The following is a 17,521-nucleotide window of genomic DNA, read 5'->3' as shown; positions in this document are numbered from 1 at the left end:
TTTGATGGAAATAACTGCTCATCAACAGGAATACGTTGCCCTGGACTGTAGGACACACACAGTTCTGTACAAACTGTTGCCAGATGTTTGAAATAGCAGCAAATTTGTCTGTTTTCACACGTTCCAAACGGTTGTCTTTGTTGTAGAAGCGCAGATATTTCATTATCAGGGGCAGATTTACCATTAGGTGAAACTAGGCAGTTGCCTAGGGCCCCCAAGTTCCTGGGGGCCCCGATTATCCAGCCAGGCTTTGATAATGATGTTGTTCCACCAGACTGAGAGAGTCCAGCATCATCCACTCTGCTGGTAAGCAGTCAGCACAGTATACTTCCTCAAGATGACCCAGCTCTGGCCAATCAGCTGTCTGATCGTGCACTCTGCTCAATAGTACTGAGAGGACCGCTCCAGGTGAAGAACAGGATCTTGCCAAGAAATGGAGACGGGCGCAGATTTACTTCCAGCTATTATTTCATTCAAATGAAAAATGGAGAACAGATAAGCAGATCATGGCTTGTCTACTAGAAAAAGGGACAAAAGAAAACAGAGGAAAACAACAAGAAAAGGTATAAGAGAGGGACAAAAGGTAGAAAAAATAATGTATATCTATTCTATTAAAATTTTGTTACTGTATATAATGGGTCTGTTTTATGTGTAGTCTTCACAATTCAGAGGGCTCCATGCCTTTCTTTGCCTTGGGCCCCAAATTTCCTAAATCTGCCCCTGTTCATTATGTCTTGAAACCGGTTTCGAGGCATTGTGGCTTTGATGTGTGAATTCCCAAAGTCTTTGGACCACAAATCCCGCATGGCGCCAACACTCCCCTGTGCTGCCTTCAGAACTGAAAGCCACCAAATTTGAAGTCAACGTTTTCGCCATCAGAATCACAGTCTGGCATGTCTTGTAACATAGCCAAAGCTTCCAAAGCGCTCAGTCTCCGTTTGGTACCATACCAGCACCCCCCCCCCCCCCCTGCCAAACCGGTTTTGAGCTGGAAACTTATTTCCAGTGCGAACTCAGTCGGGTCCTCCGGTGTATATATATATATATATATATATATATATATATATATATATATATATATATATATATATATATATATATATATATATATATATATATACGCGCGCGTGTGTGTCTGTGTGTGTGCGCACGCGTGCTCCGCGTCAGAGCGTTACTTGAGTTATATTTGCCCCCTAGTAAATAGGGCAGGTGGTCATTATTGTATAAATATTACAATATAAAAGCGTTCCAGCACATGCAGCATTTTCATTGATCAGTTATCAGCTGATCGCTGCACGGGTGGCTCCGCTCCGCTGTCTGAAATCATTCCGGTGTTGGCGACACTGATGACGTAGACCTAGTTATATTTAATTACAAATAGGATTTTTTCCCCCTGCTCTCAGGTATAACACTCGTCAACAGAGAGGCTTGAGCTGAAACCAAAACTGAAGGGGGTGGAATGGTTCTCCAACGACAGGGCTAATGGGGCATTTACATCTGAACAGGGATTCATGAGTTGTGAAGTACTGTCGGGGGGACTGGAGGCTGACGAAAATTCTCGTATCTCTGGGACTTCTAGTGGAGGGTCTTCTTGTTTCTAGAAGAATACAAAATTCCTGTGTCTCCTGCAGATTATGCAAAAGTCTTTGGAGCAATTTCTTCAGGTGTTTGCATGTTATATAGAGCTCAACCAAGATTGGACTCACAACAACTAACCTTACCATTACTGACTGACACTCCAGTTGGTAAGATTTGTTTTTCTTGTGACAATGGTAAGAACAATAAATTAATTAGATCTCTGTTCAAAACAGATTTTATTACAGTCCCATATGTCGTTCCATACTGGAATAAATTTGTGCAAAACATTGACTGGAGGAAGGTCTGGCTCTTACCCAACCGATATTTGCTGACCAACATATTAAAGAAATATCATTTGAAATAATTCATAAGTTTTACCCGTCTAACGATCATATTGTCAAAAAAAATTAAAAAAGACATTGATGTAATGTGCACTTTCTGTTCTATAAGTGTTGAAACAGTAACCCATTTATTTTGGCATTGTCCTTTTGTCCAAAATCTCTGGTCTAACATTTGTAATTTTATTGCAGAAAAAATTGAGAAAGATTTCAAGTTATTTTGGAAGGATGTCCTTTTTGGTTTTTATGACCTTAACAGAACTAGGCCAAATGAAACTTTCATTATTAATTTGATTATTCTCTTGGCAAAATTTTACATTCATAAATGTAAGTTTGCGCATTCCAAAACATCTTTGATTGCTTTTAACAATGAGGTCAAACAATATGGCAACACGATTAAGTATTCTCTTAATCAAAAGGCAATAAAAACTGTGAATGTGTGTAAACAATTTAATATCTTTTTGTAAATTTGTACTTCCCCTGGCAAAATGTGATGATGTAAATCTTCATTTATGTTTTATGCTTAATTTATGTTTTATACCCGCAATGGTGGAAACTGCACAATGTATTATTTTTACAATGGAGAGGAATGTTCATGTAAACTGTGCAAATTTAAATAAAAAAAATAAAAAAAAGCCGATCCGGTACCTACACCGTAAGTTACACGAAACACAATTAAATCAACATTAATGTTCCCTATTAATGCTGTATTAATTCTTATAACACCATCGAACAGTGGTGGAGCTAAACTTAGCCAGTAAGCTCGGTCTTCTTACCTCGGTCAAACCTTTGATCAAAACCGTAAGAAAAACATTAAAAGTAAACCATTTTAAGCGTCTCTGCCTTTGTGTCTGTTTCGGTTGAGTTTGGGCATCCAGTTAGAAGCAGTTGGACCGGGCGGACAGCAATGGCAAGCAGCTGGCCTTAGTCCTTGTGAATCCTGGGGCCTGTTCTTCGTACGTCACTAACTCAGTTAGCTGGATTGGATTGTTGACAATTTGGCATGATGTTGGATTGTTCGGTTCTTCGAAACTCATCTTGGACTTGCTGTCGTAGCAACATGTGCGCCAGCTTAAACCTGCTCGCGAGCAGGCTTATTTCATGTAAACAGGATTAGATTGCAGCTGTATAAGGGGAGGAGATAGGGAAGTCTGTCTTAGCCATGTCCATTTTTATGACTGCAACCTGTTGCGGAAGGTGCAAGAGTAATTTGCAGAGTTTTTCGAATTAATTGCGTATTGCGCGACAGTGTAATTGTAGAGAGATTTTTCTTGGTGGCTGCTATAAACAGACAAGCGCATCATTTAACAGTGGCTTTTAAAGAGGAAAAAGTGGTGTTAGAGCCATAAATCGAAAATATTTAAGTTATTTGTATGATAGTTTGCTTTTTATTTTTATCATATTCAGTAGGAAGATTTGTTCAGGCCATTTTATTGTGAAGTTTAGTTTACTTTGAAAGGCTTGCTTCCTGTTGAGCCGTTTATTGTATTAGAAAAAACTATGGATGGAATATTTAGACACGTAGCAATACAGTTTTGCCGTGTAAACTGTGGATGACTTGGAAAAGGAAGAACTTAATTTTTTATGGATAAAGAATTGTTTTGTTAAAATTTCCAGTTTGCACGCGTCCTTTACTTCCAATGTCTAAGGAATGGCACTGAAATTTGGATCTCTTGACATAACAAGTGCCTTTTTAAAATAAAGTATAATAATTAAAGGCTACCGTTTTGTAGAATATTATTGTACTTCGCTTGTACTTGTTCCCATGTTCTAGTGGGTCCCGTGGAGGCTCTGATATCAAAGAACAAAGTAAATATGAGATTATTAAAATGCAAAAATTCATACTGTAGAAAGTGATAGAAACATCTACCATGGACAGTATTTACGCATTAATTTGTCTGCTAGTTTTTGCCAGCCCTCTCTCCTGGCTTTAACAGATTTTGAGATGTTCCCTGTCGTTTTAATTAATGACTCAAATTCGGCATAACATTCCATTAAAAGCTCTTGTTCTGCTTGGGAGAAAAACTGTGGGCGTTCTTTGGCCATGCTGAACAGCCAATAGCAGCGTTGCTGATCAATGTGTTATGAACGTGAATCAGGCAAACCCAGTATTCAAACCAAACAAGCGAGGTACAAGCAAAAAACAGGATTTTAATAATGAAATAGGGACAGGCGGGCTCAATAGTCAAAAGGGCAGTCCAAAATCCGGTACACAAAAGGCAGTCCAAAATAGGCAGAGGTACAGACAGGGCAAAAGCAAGCTCGGATAACCATGGGACAAAATCAGGTCGGTAAACCGGTAAATCAGTCAGACAGGGCAGGAAAAACAGATCAGGGAACAGGCTGGCTCAGAATCAAAAAGGGCTCTCAGGTTAGCATCAACAGGTCAATCAAGAAAGGAACGCTGGAACAAAACTCACCGTGGGCTCGTTAATGATCTGGCGGAGAACTAAAGACTGAGGCAGAACTATATAGTGAAGTGCACAGGTGAAATGGAGTGAAAACTAATTACAAGGAAACAGCTGAAACTAATCAGAGGCAGGGAAGTGACTGACAGAGAGCTGAACTGATAGGTTGGTGACTGCTGACAGGGGAGTGACAAGCTAATAGGGTAAAAACAGGGAGGTGAGCTGGCAGGTGAACAGAACTGAGCTAAAAGCTTACAGAACCCTAACAGATAGTATAAAACAAAGAACAAAATCAAACCACAACAAAACCAAGACAAAGAAGACAGACTAGATCGGGTGGGTGGAGGGAGGTGCAGGACGGAGGGCTAGAGTCAAACAAATGTCCAAATACAAACTAAAACAAAGCAAGATGAGTCAAGTTCTCAGGCGGGCGTCCAGGAGGACGGCCCCGACGAGTCAGGTTCTCCGGCGGGCGTCCAGGAGGACGGCCCCGACGAGTCAGGTTCTCCGGCGGGCGTCCAGGAGGACGGCCCCGACGAGTCAGGTTCTCCGGCGGGCGTCCAGGAGGACGGCCCCGACGAGTCAGGTTCTCCGGCGGGCGTCCAGGAGGACGGCCCCGACGAGTCAGGTTCTCCGGCGGGCGTCCAGGAGGATGGCCCCGGCGTGTCAGGTTCTCCGGCGGACGTCCTAGGCGTGTCAGGTTCTCCGGCGGACGTCCCAAAGGATGGCCTCGGCGTGTCAGGTTCTCCGGTGGACGTCCTAGGCGTGTCAGGTTCTCCGGCGGACGTCCCGGCGGACGACCCCTGTGAGACAGGTAATCCGGCGGGTGTCCTGTAGGACGGCCCCGGTTAGCAAAGATGTCCGGCGGCCGAGCAGGCCTCTCATAGGCCGGCGGCCGAGCAGGCCTCTCATAGGCCGGCGGCGGAGCAGGTCTCTCGGAGACCGTCGGCGGAGCAGCAACCTCTGAGGCCGTCGGCGGAGCAGCAACCTCGGAGGCCGTCGGCAGAACAGGATCCTCAGGAACCGATGCCTGGAGAGAGAGAGAACAGAACCTGGCGCGGACTAAAGGCTGGAGACAGCGCCGGACTAAGAGCTAGAAGAGACGCCTGGCTAAAGAGTTCAGGAGGCGCCTGGCTACAGAGTTCAGGAGGAGCCTGGCTACAGAGTTCAGGAGGAGCCTGGCTACAGAGTTCAGGAGGAGCCTGGCTACAGAGTTCAGGAGGAGCCTGGCTACAGAGTTCAGGAGGCCCCGGGCTACAGGCTTCAGGTTCAGGAGGCCCCGGGCTACAGGCTTCAGGTTCAGGAGGCCCCGGGCTACAGGCTTCAGGTTCAGGAGGCCCCGGGCTACAGGCTTCAGGTTCAGGAGGCCCCGGGCTACAGGCTTCAGGTTCAGGAGGCCCCGGGCTACACGCTTCAGGTTCAGGAGGCCCCGGGCTACAGGCTTCAGGTTCAGGAGGCCCCGGGCTACAGGCTTCAGGTTCAGGAGGCCCCGGGCTACAGGCTTCAGGTTCAGGAGGCCCCGGGCTACAGGCTTCAGGTGCTCCCAGACCCTTTAACACCCAGAACATCAGCAGTAACCCCTCCAGAACATCCGACAAAGAGAGCCTGGTCAGCCACTTGGGAAGTTGGCTGTCTAGCCAAAGGTGAGGGGGTAAGAGGTTCAGAAGAGGTCCAGGGACCTCTAAGTCTCCATGGGGCTCTGGGTGCTTGTCTTTTCGGCGAGACCCCCGACGCTTGTCGTCTGGACGAGACCCCCGACGGAGCTTGTCGTTTGGATGAGGGCCGCGACGCCGCTTGTCGTCTGGACGAGGGCCACGACGCCGCTTGTCGTCTGGACGAGGGCCACGACGCCCAGTGTCCCGATGAGCCCCAGAGTTGCGGCCTGAAAGAGGGCTCGTCTGAACCCCCTCCTCGTGGACCAGTGGTAGACCCTCCTGGGTTCCCACGTCGCAGACTGGCGGCAGACCCTCCTGGGTTCCCACGTCACAGACTGGCGGCAGACCCTCCTGGGTCCAAGCGTCGTAGACTGGTGGCAGACCCTCCTGGGTTGCAGCGTCTTGGGCCGGCTGCGGACCCTCCTGGGTTGCAGCGTCTTGGGCCGGCTGCGGACCCTCCTGGGTTGCAGCGTCTTGGGCCGGCTGCAGACCCTCCTGGGTTGCAGCGTCTTGGGCCGGCTGCGGACCCTCCTGGGTTGCAGCGTCTTGGGCCGGCTGCGGACCCTCCTGGGTTGCAGCGTCTTGGGTCTGCGGCGGACCCTCCTGGGTTGCAGCGTCTTGGGTCTGCGGCGGACCCTCCCGGGTTGCAGCGTCTTGGACCGGCTGCGGAGACTGTGCTGCTTTAAAGCTGCCGGAAGCCGGCACTGGAGCTGAGGTAGAGGGCGGGTCCTCTGGGACAGGTGCAGGTGCCGAGGCGTCGGCTGGACCCTTGGGGACAGGATCGAGTCTACTATAGAAACCCTGGAGAGCCGCTCTATAGTGCCCCTCGACCTCCTTTAATTTAGCCTCCAGCTCCTCTGAATACTGGCTGAAAAGAGCCTCCCTAAGGTGTTTAATAATAGGGGCAAAAGTTCTTATCTGGTCCTCCAGAGCCAGATCCTCAGCATCACGGGCGCCACCAGGAGGCGCTGTGGGCTGCTCAGCTCTGGGGAGCACCGGACTCCGATCCACTGGGCAGGAAGTGGCAACGGACGGGCGCGGTACTGGCTCGCCCGTCGGCCGAACAGAACGGGTGAGGGAGCGACCCACAGGTTTCCGTCCCCTCCTCCGACGGCGGGACGGCAGGACTTGCTGGAGGTTTAACTCCTTCGGTAGAGCCGGGATCGGCGGAGCCCACAGCGTTCCCTGCATCTCCTCTTCTGGAGGGAGAGAGAGAAAAAGATCCGGGCGAAGATCCCGCACCACCTCCGCTTCGACCTCCATAAACAAAGTTGGGTCAGGATAAAACCCATGGGCAGAGCCGACAGCGGTGTCGCTGGGTGAGTGATCCCTTCTATTCTGAGCAGAACCTGAATTTGTGACAAAGAGCCCTCCCAATCGTAGGCTCCGAGCAGGCAGCGAGTTACTGCTGCTGCGGCTGCTGGAGAGATGGCGTCTGGGACCAACACCCGGGGGACAGAACGCCAATCTGGAACCCTCCAAAGCCATAGCTTGTGGAGGGGATAAAAAGCAAAAAATATAAGGGGAGAAGAAAAAAAAAACCTCTACAAGCTTGTTTGGCGATAGGTTTTAGGGGGCCAGATCATTCTGTTATGAACGTGAATCAGGCAAACCCAGTATTCAAACCAAACAAGCGAGGTATAAGCAAAAAACAGGATTTTAATAATAAAACAGGGACAGGCGGGCTCAATAGTCAAAAGGGCAGTCCAAAATCCGGTACACAAAAGGCAGTCCAAAATAGGCAGAGGTACAGACAGGGCAAAAGCAAGCTCGGATAACCATGGGACAAAATCAGGTCGGTAAACCGGTAAATCAGTCAGACAGGGCAGGAAAAACAGATCAGGGAACAGGCTGGCTCAGAATCAAAAAGGGCTCTCAGGTTAGCATCAACAGGTCAATCAAGAAAGGAACGCTGGAACAAAACTCACCGTGGGCTCGTTAATGATCTGGCGGAGAACTAAAGACTGAGGCAGAACTATATAGTGAAGTGCACAGGTGAAATGGAGTGAAAACTAATTACAAGGAAACAGCTGAAACTAATCAGAGGCAGGGAAGTGACTGACAGAGAGCTGAACTGATAGGTTGGTGACTGCTGACAGGGGAGTGACAAGCTAATAGGGTAAAAACAGGGAGGTGAGCTGGCAGGTGAACAGAACTGAGCTAAAAGCTTACAGAACCCTAACAGATAGTATAAAACAAAGAACAAAATCAAACCACAACAAAACTCAAACTATTCCATAATTCAAAACTAAGACAGAACCTAAAATCATGACACAATGGTTCTACTATCGATACATTTCCCCTTTTAAACAAATGCATGAACGCACAGTTATCTCAGATAACTCAATCCAGCGATACTAATCATAAACAACAGCTGTGTTCGAAGAATCCAATTAGCCGGATCATGATTAGCCGGATGAAATCATCTTGGATGTCTCATTTGATCTCGGATGTTTTAAGCGATGTACGAAGAACGGGCCCCGGGTCTGGATGAGCTTTACATAGGTCTCCTGTGGCCTGCTCTTGCCCTGGAGGTCGTGGACGGCACAAGGATGACTGTGACATACCCAAGATGTCAGCCAACCCTCTGAAATGCTCCAATTGCAAGGAAACCCAGCATAGTGACTACTTTTTAGTTTATATACTTGAACCAGCAGCGGCAACCAGTGCTGGGTACAGTCGCGCTAATATGAAAACAGTTAATTACTTTTTATTCGTTGCATTATCATTTACGTTAAATTTAGAAATTGCTTGTGGGCCGGTTAGCTTGCATGTTATTGGGTTTCGATAACTGTAATTACAACAACACAACCACAACCGTTCACGTCACAGTTCTTGCTCTCAATATACATTCGCAGGGACTTCTCTAAGCAGCAGCAGTCATGGCTCCACAAAAAAACATTGTTAATGTGCTGTTTCTTTGTTACCTTTCTTACTCTTGTTATGATGCGGCCCGCTCCCATTGTCGGCTCCCATTACTCAAAAAGAGACACACTGGTATCAGCATTTTTTTTCTGTAAACAGTGCACCGCTGTGTGACCCTAACCATTTAATTAGTAGTACAACCAAACTTTCTGGGTTTGTTAAAAGCACCGCAATAGGTGGAAGGAGACTGAAGCTGGGCTTTTGGGTCAGTGGGACTTTTTTTTTAACACTCCTGTACAAAACACCTAATGCCTGACTGCCCTATGGCACTTCTTGAGGGACACTGTAAGGATATCCTTGGATCAGTGGTGGAGACAGCCTGACTGGGAGCCACAGGGCACACTTAGATAGCACTAACACAAAGATTGGCACATATCTGTCAGATAGCACCCTGGTGGTGACACATTTTCCCTACTGATGACACAGTCAGGAAGCGTACAGCCCTTGCAGGGGCGTGTACCTAGATCTCTATATAATGTATATGTGATGAGCAGTCGGCGCGTCTTGCCGATCAAGAGCCCATCAGCGCTGATGACTTTGTAACCATTTCTCTGACCTTGTGGGAATTAAATAATAGAAATATACTTTACTGTTTCGAGAGTCTTACGTCTCCAGTATAGTTAAGTGGCGGTCGTCTGAAGGGTAAAACGGACCGGGACCACTGGGGTGTTTCACCGCCACCAGGGTGCGATAGCTCTAACAACACTTAACCAACATGTTTAAAATAGGAAAAACTTGTTTCTACATAGCAATGCTGAAACAGATTTTTATTTATGCTTTTCAATTAAAAATAGTGCACATTAAATATAACAATATTGATATTATTGGTTTTACAACAATAACTAACCCAACAAGTCATGATTTCTTAAAGAACCTGTTAAATAATGATGACAGAGAGGGAAACTCTCACATTGTGTTCCAGGTTTTCAGCAGTATTCCCTGGTCTGCTTATTATCAGTGACTTTGGGCTTTATCATTTATACCCGTTTGTAAGGTAGAGGTAATAGAGCCGGTTACTTGTTTCTCTCGTAATAACTGGCAGCACTGGAGAGGCATCCCAACTGCAGCTGCCGGGGCCTGAGGTGGCAGAATGTTCTTTAGTGCTGTGTAAAAGTTAAAGTTTAAAAGTAATTTATCCTGACTAGGATAAACATGCAGCATTGTGCACATTCGACATATGCCGTGTGTGTGTGTGTGTGTGTGTGTGTGTGTGTGTGTGTGTGTGTGTGTGTGTGTGTGTGTGTGTGTGTGTGTGAGTGTGTGCAGCACCTTTTGTCTGAAGACGTGTGACATAGCGGTTTTCGTTAACTTCTTCAAATTTTCTAATTTATCTTCAATTTAACAGTAGTGCAGCTGATATTTGTTTGCAGGATATGAGTTTGGCAAAGCTAACTTTTTGCCCATCACAGCTGGCAAGGCACAGCCCCTCCTAGGGTTTCTGTAACTTAGGTGCAAGGTCCATGCGGAGCTCCAAGATGCCCTTGGCAGCCTGAAGCAGCTAATAACCATATTAAATATCATTTGCCAGCAGGTCAGTTGGATATTTAAATATATCTTCCCTCCAAATTCTTCCACAGGCAATGTGGAGGGGCCCAAGAATAGCTTTGCCTTTTTCCTTTTTTTCCCCAGACCGTTCGATCTGAACCTGCAGGCAGTAGTATGAATAGCAGGGGATTCTCAGTGATGCTAGATCAATGTCTAGGATTCTCTCCTTTCATTCCACTAGGGTAGGGTGACCAGACGTCCCCGAATTCCGGGGACAATCCCCGTTTTTGGATGAGCAGTCACCGTTTTGGATGACCTGCCCCAGCAAAAGCTGTCCCCGGAAATGTCCCTGATTTCAATGCATCATGATGGATTAAAAAAGTTTAGCACAAGAGATATTTACCTGCCGCTGTCCAGACAAAGTAGAAGAGCTGAGCCGAACGCTGTTTCCCTCCCCGTCTGTGTTGCCTATCACGCAAAATAAACATGGTTATTCTGTACATTAGCACCTAATTAACAATATGCTAGTTGTGGTTATGGTGTGAAACTGATGTTAAACATTTCAGAAATAAGCCATTTGTGGTTAAAATGTCTGATTTAAATCCAGTATAACTTTGGTTATGTGTTCATATGATTTACTGTGAAGGTCTAAATTTATACTTTGAATTTGTGTTTATTGAGGGTTATGAAATACTAAAGATTGATGACGTGTGAAATCACTGGGTAATAAACAATCACTACAACCAGAACTGGTTTCTATTATTCATAGTACAACAGCTTCACTGGATTGGTAACTTAGCTATGAAACTCTGTTGATGAATAATATTAATAAACTCTTGAAAGAGTATAAAATTTAATGTAACAGTAATTTTTCCTTAATATGAAAGGCTTTATATAGTTTATAAAAATGTGGCAATGTTGAAGTCTTAGTTCTTTGAAATCGATGTTATAGAATGTATTTATCTGTTATGAAATGTAAAAGTGATTATGGTTAATCTTCAGAGCAATGGTTTCAATGCATTAAAAAAACAATAGTTTTTCTCTCTTAAAATTAAGAGAGAAAATGTTTCGACCTATTTTGTTGGGCTGGGGTGGGGGGATGACATTTTTTCATTCTTCAGAGGGAAGTACAACAGAAAATATTTGAGAACCACTGGTACATGCTGATTCGCTTTTTTTCAGTGAGAATGAAAGGCCCATTTAGATTATTTAAGTGCATTCCATGCTCCTCATCACACAGGCTGATGCGCATTAAGGTTTTACATTACTGAGAATCTTCACCAGCGTTTTACATGACAAACACAGCCACCTTCTGCCACTCCATTTGTTTAATTTTATCATTGATACAAGTAGAATGAGTGCGCAGTAAAGTTGTACGTGTTGCCTCCCCTTCCAACACTAACACTTCTAATTTACATTCAATGAATCTCCTTTGGACATGTAGTGGAAGCCTTTCAGGTATTTATAGTATAGCAGCAGCAATGAATTTCCCGCAAATTAGCATCTATGAAGGAAAGGTGTGCAGTAACGTATACACAAGCTTGCCTCCGCCTGTTGTGTTGTTGCATGTTGTTCTTAAGTGCATTTAAAACAGTAAAGATGAGGGAAACATCAAGAAGGAGGAGGGAAGAGGACATTAGATTTGGTCATACTTATTCGAATTGGAGTTTAAGCAAAATAGGAAAGCATCCTACAGGACTATGTGTGTGTGGTGAGTCACAAGAGACAGTTGAATTTGTGTTTATTGATTGTATAAGATATAGAGAAAGATATATTCTTCATTGTAAGTTAAGTGAGCAAGCTGTACAGTTTAACTTGATTGAGTTACTTCAGTTAAATTCCGAGCATATTTTATGTATGGTGTTGTTTCAGTTTCTTTTAAAAACAGAACTGTTTATTTGGATACAGGGTTTCCATTCTTGTTCACACTCCAATTGAGAGGGTGGTGGTAATGCACACTCAAAAGTTGTTTGCCAAGAAGTGGGGGCTGTGCAGCGAGTAGAAGCGCTAATCTTCGGCAGCTAGAAACGTGGTTGATACCAGGCAGCTCGCTGTGTAACTTTCTTTTCTGTTAAATTTAAAGTGTCCCTACACCTTTAAAACTTTAGGCCTCTTTCTCTGCACTGCTTTTGGCTCGTTGCTCTCTGTCTCCATAGCGGATATCCACACTTGGCATCCATGTATTAGCAGGCTAGGCTATCATTAGTGTTAGCCGCCTTGCCGGGATCACAATGCACTGAATACATAGTAGCAAAGCTTCTAGGCAGATAATTTTGCCTCGATTTAATCGAGGCAATCGATGAATCATGACAGACTTATTCTCTATTATGTTTTTTGAACAATTACATCATAATATTTGCTACTGAGCTGCTAAACAAGGTTATGGACTGTTGGCTAACCACCAGGTTTATGAATCCTCCATTTTTATTTCTCAGAGTGATTTTGTAGTCCAAGCTGGAGGTTGCCGAACCTACAAGTGGATAAGTCACTGGTTATTCATTACACCGTCCCCCAGCATACTACAAAAATGGCCGACCAGGGTAGAATGGAACACTGTGACCTGGAGGCAGGCAGGGTATGAATTGTCACCTTAAGATTTAAAGAACCCGCATTAAAATTTGTTTCTTTCAGATGCACATCAGTACAGGGCTAAAAAGGGGGAATGTGGCCGTAAATTTATGAGGAATTCAGACCAAAGCATTGCTGTTCCACATTATATAGACCACAACTGGATGATTGTGTCAAAAGGATGAACTGAGAAGCATGATATGTTCCCTTTAACATTATTCTAAGCTCTTGTGCTATTTGTCATTAAATAAAATTTAAGTAAAATTCTGTGACAAGAGATTTGTGATTGTGCGAGAAAAACATATTGATATTACAGTCTGTAGGGATTTTCTGACTCTTCATCCATGTGGGGTGTAAGCTACTCCAGACTGGTGGGGGGATGAAATGCTTCAGGTGGCAACATCTATTCAGTCTCTTGTAATTTGGACAGTGTGCAGTGATGAATGTGGAAAGTAAAAATGTGTACATGATATGCAGACTGAGTGACAAAAGGAAAACCGGATCAGCATATTTATTTTTCAGATGTTTCCAACACAGAGTTATAGAGAGATGTAGGAACTACAGATTTAGGTTAAAGGTATTATTTCTCAATATCATAGTTAAAGTTGAATTGTCCTGTGGTGTGTTGTCTTCTGTTTTTGTCTCTAAGGTGCTATCCTAAACAAGCCTGAACTACCTCCCAAAGACATCAAGTCCAGGGCGATGTCCACTTCATCAGGTACAAAGGATTTCTTCCCCTGTGACTAAGGTCTCTTGTCTGTGCAGACACAAACCAGCAAATCTAAAACCAGTCCTCTATAATAAAAACAGGTTGAAACACTGGGGCAAAGAAAAAAGTAGGGGAGCAGCTTGTTCAACTGCTACAAAAGAAAATGGTTGTTTCCTCTAGTCAATGATAGCTGAGGAATATTGTAGTAATGATACAAGAATACTAACAGACCAAATAAGTCAGACAAGATATATAACCTACCATACATTTTGTACATACTATTTGAAGTATTTGTATATTTTAAATCTTAACACCTTCATTGTTGCACTGCAGACCAGAGTATACATCGTGAGTAGGTTTACTGATGAGTAGCGTTTGTCCATGCTGTAATTCTGTGGTTCATTTCCTGTTCCTCTCACCTTATGTTCAAAGCTGAGCCTAGGCATCCTCTGAGAGTGCAGGACCCCAACCGACCAGTTCTGCTTTACCCAAAGCCTGCGCTTCCTGAACGCATTGTGGGCCCCGTGCCACCCAAACCTATGGCAGTCAAACACCCCCCACCCATCCCTTCTGCTCGCCCCTCCTCTGCTCCTGCATTCACTGGCTCATCAGGACAAGTCCAGCTCGCAGCTCACACACAAGATGGCAGGCCAATGGAAACAACAGAGCAGGTAGAACAGCATTTTGACCGGAAAAGTTAATTTCACTTCTCCTACAAACATAAAACAAATGGAAACCTATGTTCAGTCACAGTTTGACGTCTTGACATATAAAGTTACTGTGTAGGTGTTGTAATAGACTGAAAAAGCAAACAGTGAAAGATCATACTTCATGTCTAATGATTGCATGGAGAATCATCAATGTTTTTTACACAGTGTGTGAGTGGGTGCTCTGGCAGTCAAATAATAATATATTAGCTAAATTATTCAGAAAATAGGTTGTACAGAGGTAAGGATATCTTCATTATTGAAGACAGAGAGTGGACATAACATCACTGTAGATTAAGTAATGTTATTGGCTCTTTGCTCCAACATTTGAGTAGCACTTGTGTTAGCCAGGCTAAACTGGAGATCAAAATGCATCTGGCAGTATCATACGGGTAGAAGCCTGATTCTGCAAATGTATATCTACCAAAAGTAGAGCATTTTCTTACGTCACTAAAATTCAAGGCAGAGGTGAAGGAGTGACTTTATCTAATCATTTTGCAAGAGCTTTACAGATTATTTTAATTCAATTCAATTCAATTCAATTTTATTTATATAGCGCCAAATCATGAAACATGTCATCTCAAGGCACTTTACAAAATCAAGTTCAATCATATTATACAGATTGGGTCAGATTATACAGATTGGTCAAAAATGTCCTATATAAGGAAACCAGTTGATTGCATCAAAGTCCCGACAAGCAGCATTCACTCCTGGGGAACCGTAGAGCCACAGGGAGAGTCGTCTGCATTGTACATGGCTTTGCTGCAATCCCTCATACTGAGCAAGCATGAAGCGACAGTGGGAAGAAAAACTCCCCATTAACGGGAAGGAAAACCTCCGGCAGAACCGGGCTCAGTATGAACGGTCATCTGCCTCGACCGACTGGGGTTACGGAAGACAGAGCAGAGACACAACAAGAGAGACAAAAAAAGCACAGAAGCACACATTGATCTAGTAATCTGTTCTACATTAGATGGTAGTAGCGGGTGAGCCGTCTTCTCTGGATGATGTCACAGTTAAAAGAACGCCAGACCAGGTGTACCTACTATGAAGAAAAAGAGAGAGAGCAAAAAGTTAAAAGCTGAAATGACGACAGTCATTTCAATGTAATACAATGCAAAACTGGAGAACAGTAGACTGAAGAACAGTAGAAATCAGTAGAGTGAGAAAATTAGACCCTGATGTCCTCCAGCAGCCTAGGCCTATCACAGCACAACTATAGAGATAGCTCAGGGTATGAGCCACTCTAACTATAAGCTTTGTCAAAAAGGAAAGTTTTAACATTAGTCTTAAAAATAGATAGGGTGTCTGCCTCACGGACCAAAACTGGGAGTTGGTTCCACAGGAGAGGAGCCTGATAGCTAAAGGATCTGCCTCCCATTCTACTTTTAGAGACTCTAGGAACCACCAGCAGACCTGCAGTCTGAGAGCGAAGTGCTCTTAGGAACATACGGGGTAATCAGAGCTCTGATATATGATGGAGCTTGATTATTAAGGGCTTTATACGTTAGAAGGAGAATTTTAAATTCTATTCTTGATTTAACAGGAAGCCAATGAAGGGAAGCTAAAATTGGAGACATATGATCCCTCTTGTTGATTTTCATCAGAACTCTTGCCGCAGCATTTTGAATCAGCTGAAGACTTCGAACTGCATTTTGTGGACTTCCTGATAGTAAAGAATTACAATAGTCCAGCCTTGAAGTAACAAATGCATGGACTAGTTTTTCAGCATCACTCCTGGACAGAATGTTTCTAATTTTGGCGATATTCCGGAGGTGAAAAAAGGAAACTCTGGAAACCTGTTTAATATGGGATTTAAATGACATGTCTTGGTCGAAAACAACACCAAGATTTTTAACTTTATTACCAGAGGCCAAGTTAATGCCATCCAGATTAAGGGATTGATTAAGAACTTTATTTTTTGAAGACTCTGGCCCAAAGAGTACAACTTCTGTCTTGTCAGAATTTAAATGCAGGAAATTTAAAGTCATCCAGCTTTTGATGTCATCAAGACATGACTGCAGTCAAAGTAACTGATTGGATTCATCAGGATTTATGGATAAATATAGCTGAGTGTCATCAGCATAACAGTGGAAATTAATCCCATGCTGTCTGATAATTTTGCCAATCGGAAGCATATATATAGTAAATAGAATTGGTCCAAGGACTGAACCCTGTGGTACTCCACAAGTGACCCTAGAGCTTGAGGAAGATTTATTATTAACATGAACAAACTGGAATCTGTCCGACAGATAAGATTTAAACCATCCTAATGCTTTTCCCTTAATCCCTACAGTATGCTCAAGTCTTTGTAGGAGAATATTGTGATCAACTGTATCAAATGCAGCACTGAGATCTAACAGGACAAGTATAGACACAAGTCCATTATCTGAGGCCATGAGAATATCATTGGTGACCTTCACCAGAGCTGTTTCAGTGCTATGATGAGCTCTGAAGCCTGACTGAAACTCCTCAAGTAGGTCATTACTTTGTAAATGTTCACATAGTTGATTAGCAACTACTTTCTCAAGAATTTTAGATAAGAAAAGAAGATTAGATATAGGTCTGTAATTTACTAACTCATCTTGATCAAGAGATGGTTTCTTAAGTAAAGGTTTAATAACAGCTACTTTAAAAGCCTGTGGTACATATCCATTTACCAAGGATAGATTAATCATGTCTAAAATAGGACCACTGATCAGAGGGAATACCTCCTTAAACAACTTGGTTGGGATTGGGTCTAACATACAGGTAGAAGGTTTAGATGAAGCTAAAATGTTAGATAGCTCAGAAAGCTCTACTGCTTTTAAACAGTTCAGACACTGCGCGGGTTCTAAGGATTCCTCCAATGCTGCCTCACTTACTGAGGACGAGGTAATCATGTTTGGGAGGATGCCAATTATTTTATTTTTAATGTAATCAATTTTATCCCATAAAATCATTACTGCTAAGAGCTAAGGGAATGGATGGATCAACAGAGCTGTGGCTCTGGGTAAGTTTGGCAACTGTACTGAAGAGAAATCTAGGATTATTCTTATTCTCCTCAATTAATGATGAAAAATATGCTGATCTAACTCTGCGAAGGGTCTTGTTATACAACAATAGACTGTTCTTCCAGATTAGGTAGGATTCCTCTTGGTGTGTAGAG

General features: G+C 43.9%; 1 protein-coding gene across 1 annotated transcript in view; it reads left to right on the top strand.

Annotated features, from left to right (window-relative positions):
- LOC105919268 (capping protein, Arp2/3 and myosin-I linker protein 2) overlaps positions 1-17,521 on the top strand; it is a 178,936-nt gene that overhangs the window by 140,811 nt on the left and 20,604 nt on the right. Inside the window, exons 36-37 of the mRNA XM_036145274.1 lie at positions 13,607-13,675; positions 14,099-14,337. Of these exons, the coding sequence (XP_036001167.1) occupies positions 13,607-13,675; positions 14,099-14,337 (308 nt within the window). The remainder of the gene's footprint in view (positions 1-13,606; positions 13,676-14,098; positions 14,338-17,521) is intronic.

This window comes from Fundulus heteroclitus, chromosome 2, assembly GCF_011125445.2.
Source record: "Fundulus heteroclitus isolate FHET01 chromosome 2, MU-UCD_Fhet_4.1, whole genome shotgun sequence".
Classification (NCBI taxonomy): domain Eukaryota; kingdom Metazoa; phylum Chordata; class Actinopteri; order Cyprinodontiformes; family Fundulidae; genus Fundulus; species Fundulus heteroclitus.
The sequence above is the reverse complement of the archived record's forward strand: the minus strand, read 5'-3'. Positions and strand labels throughout refer to the sequence as shown.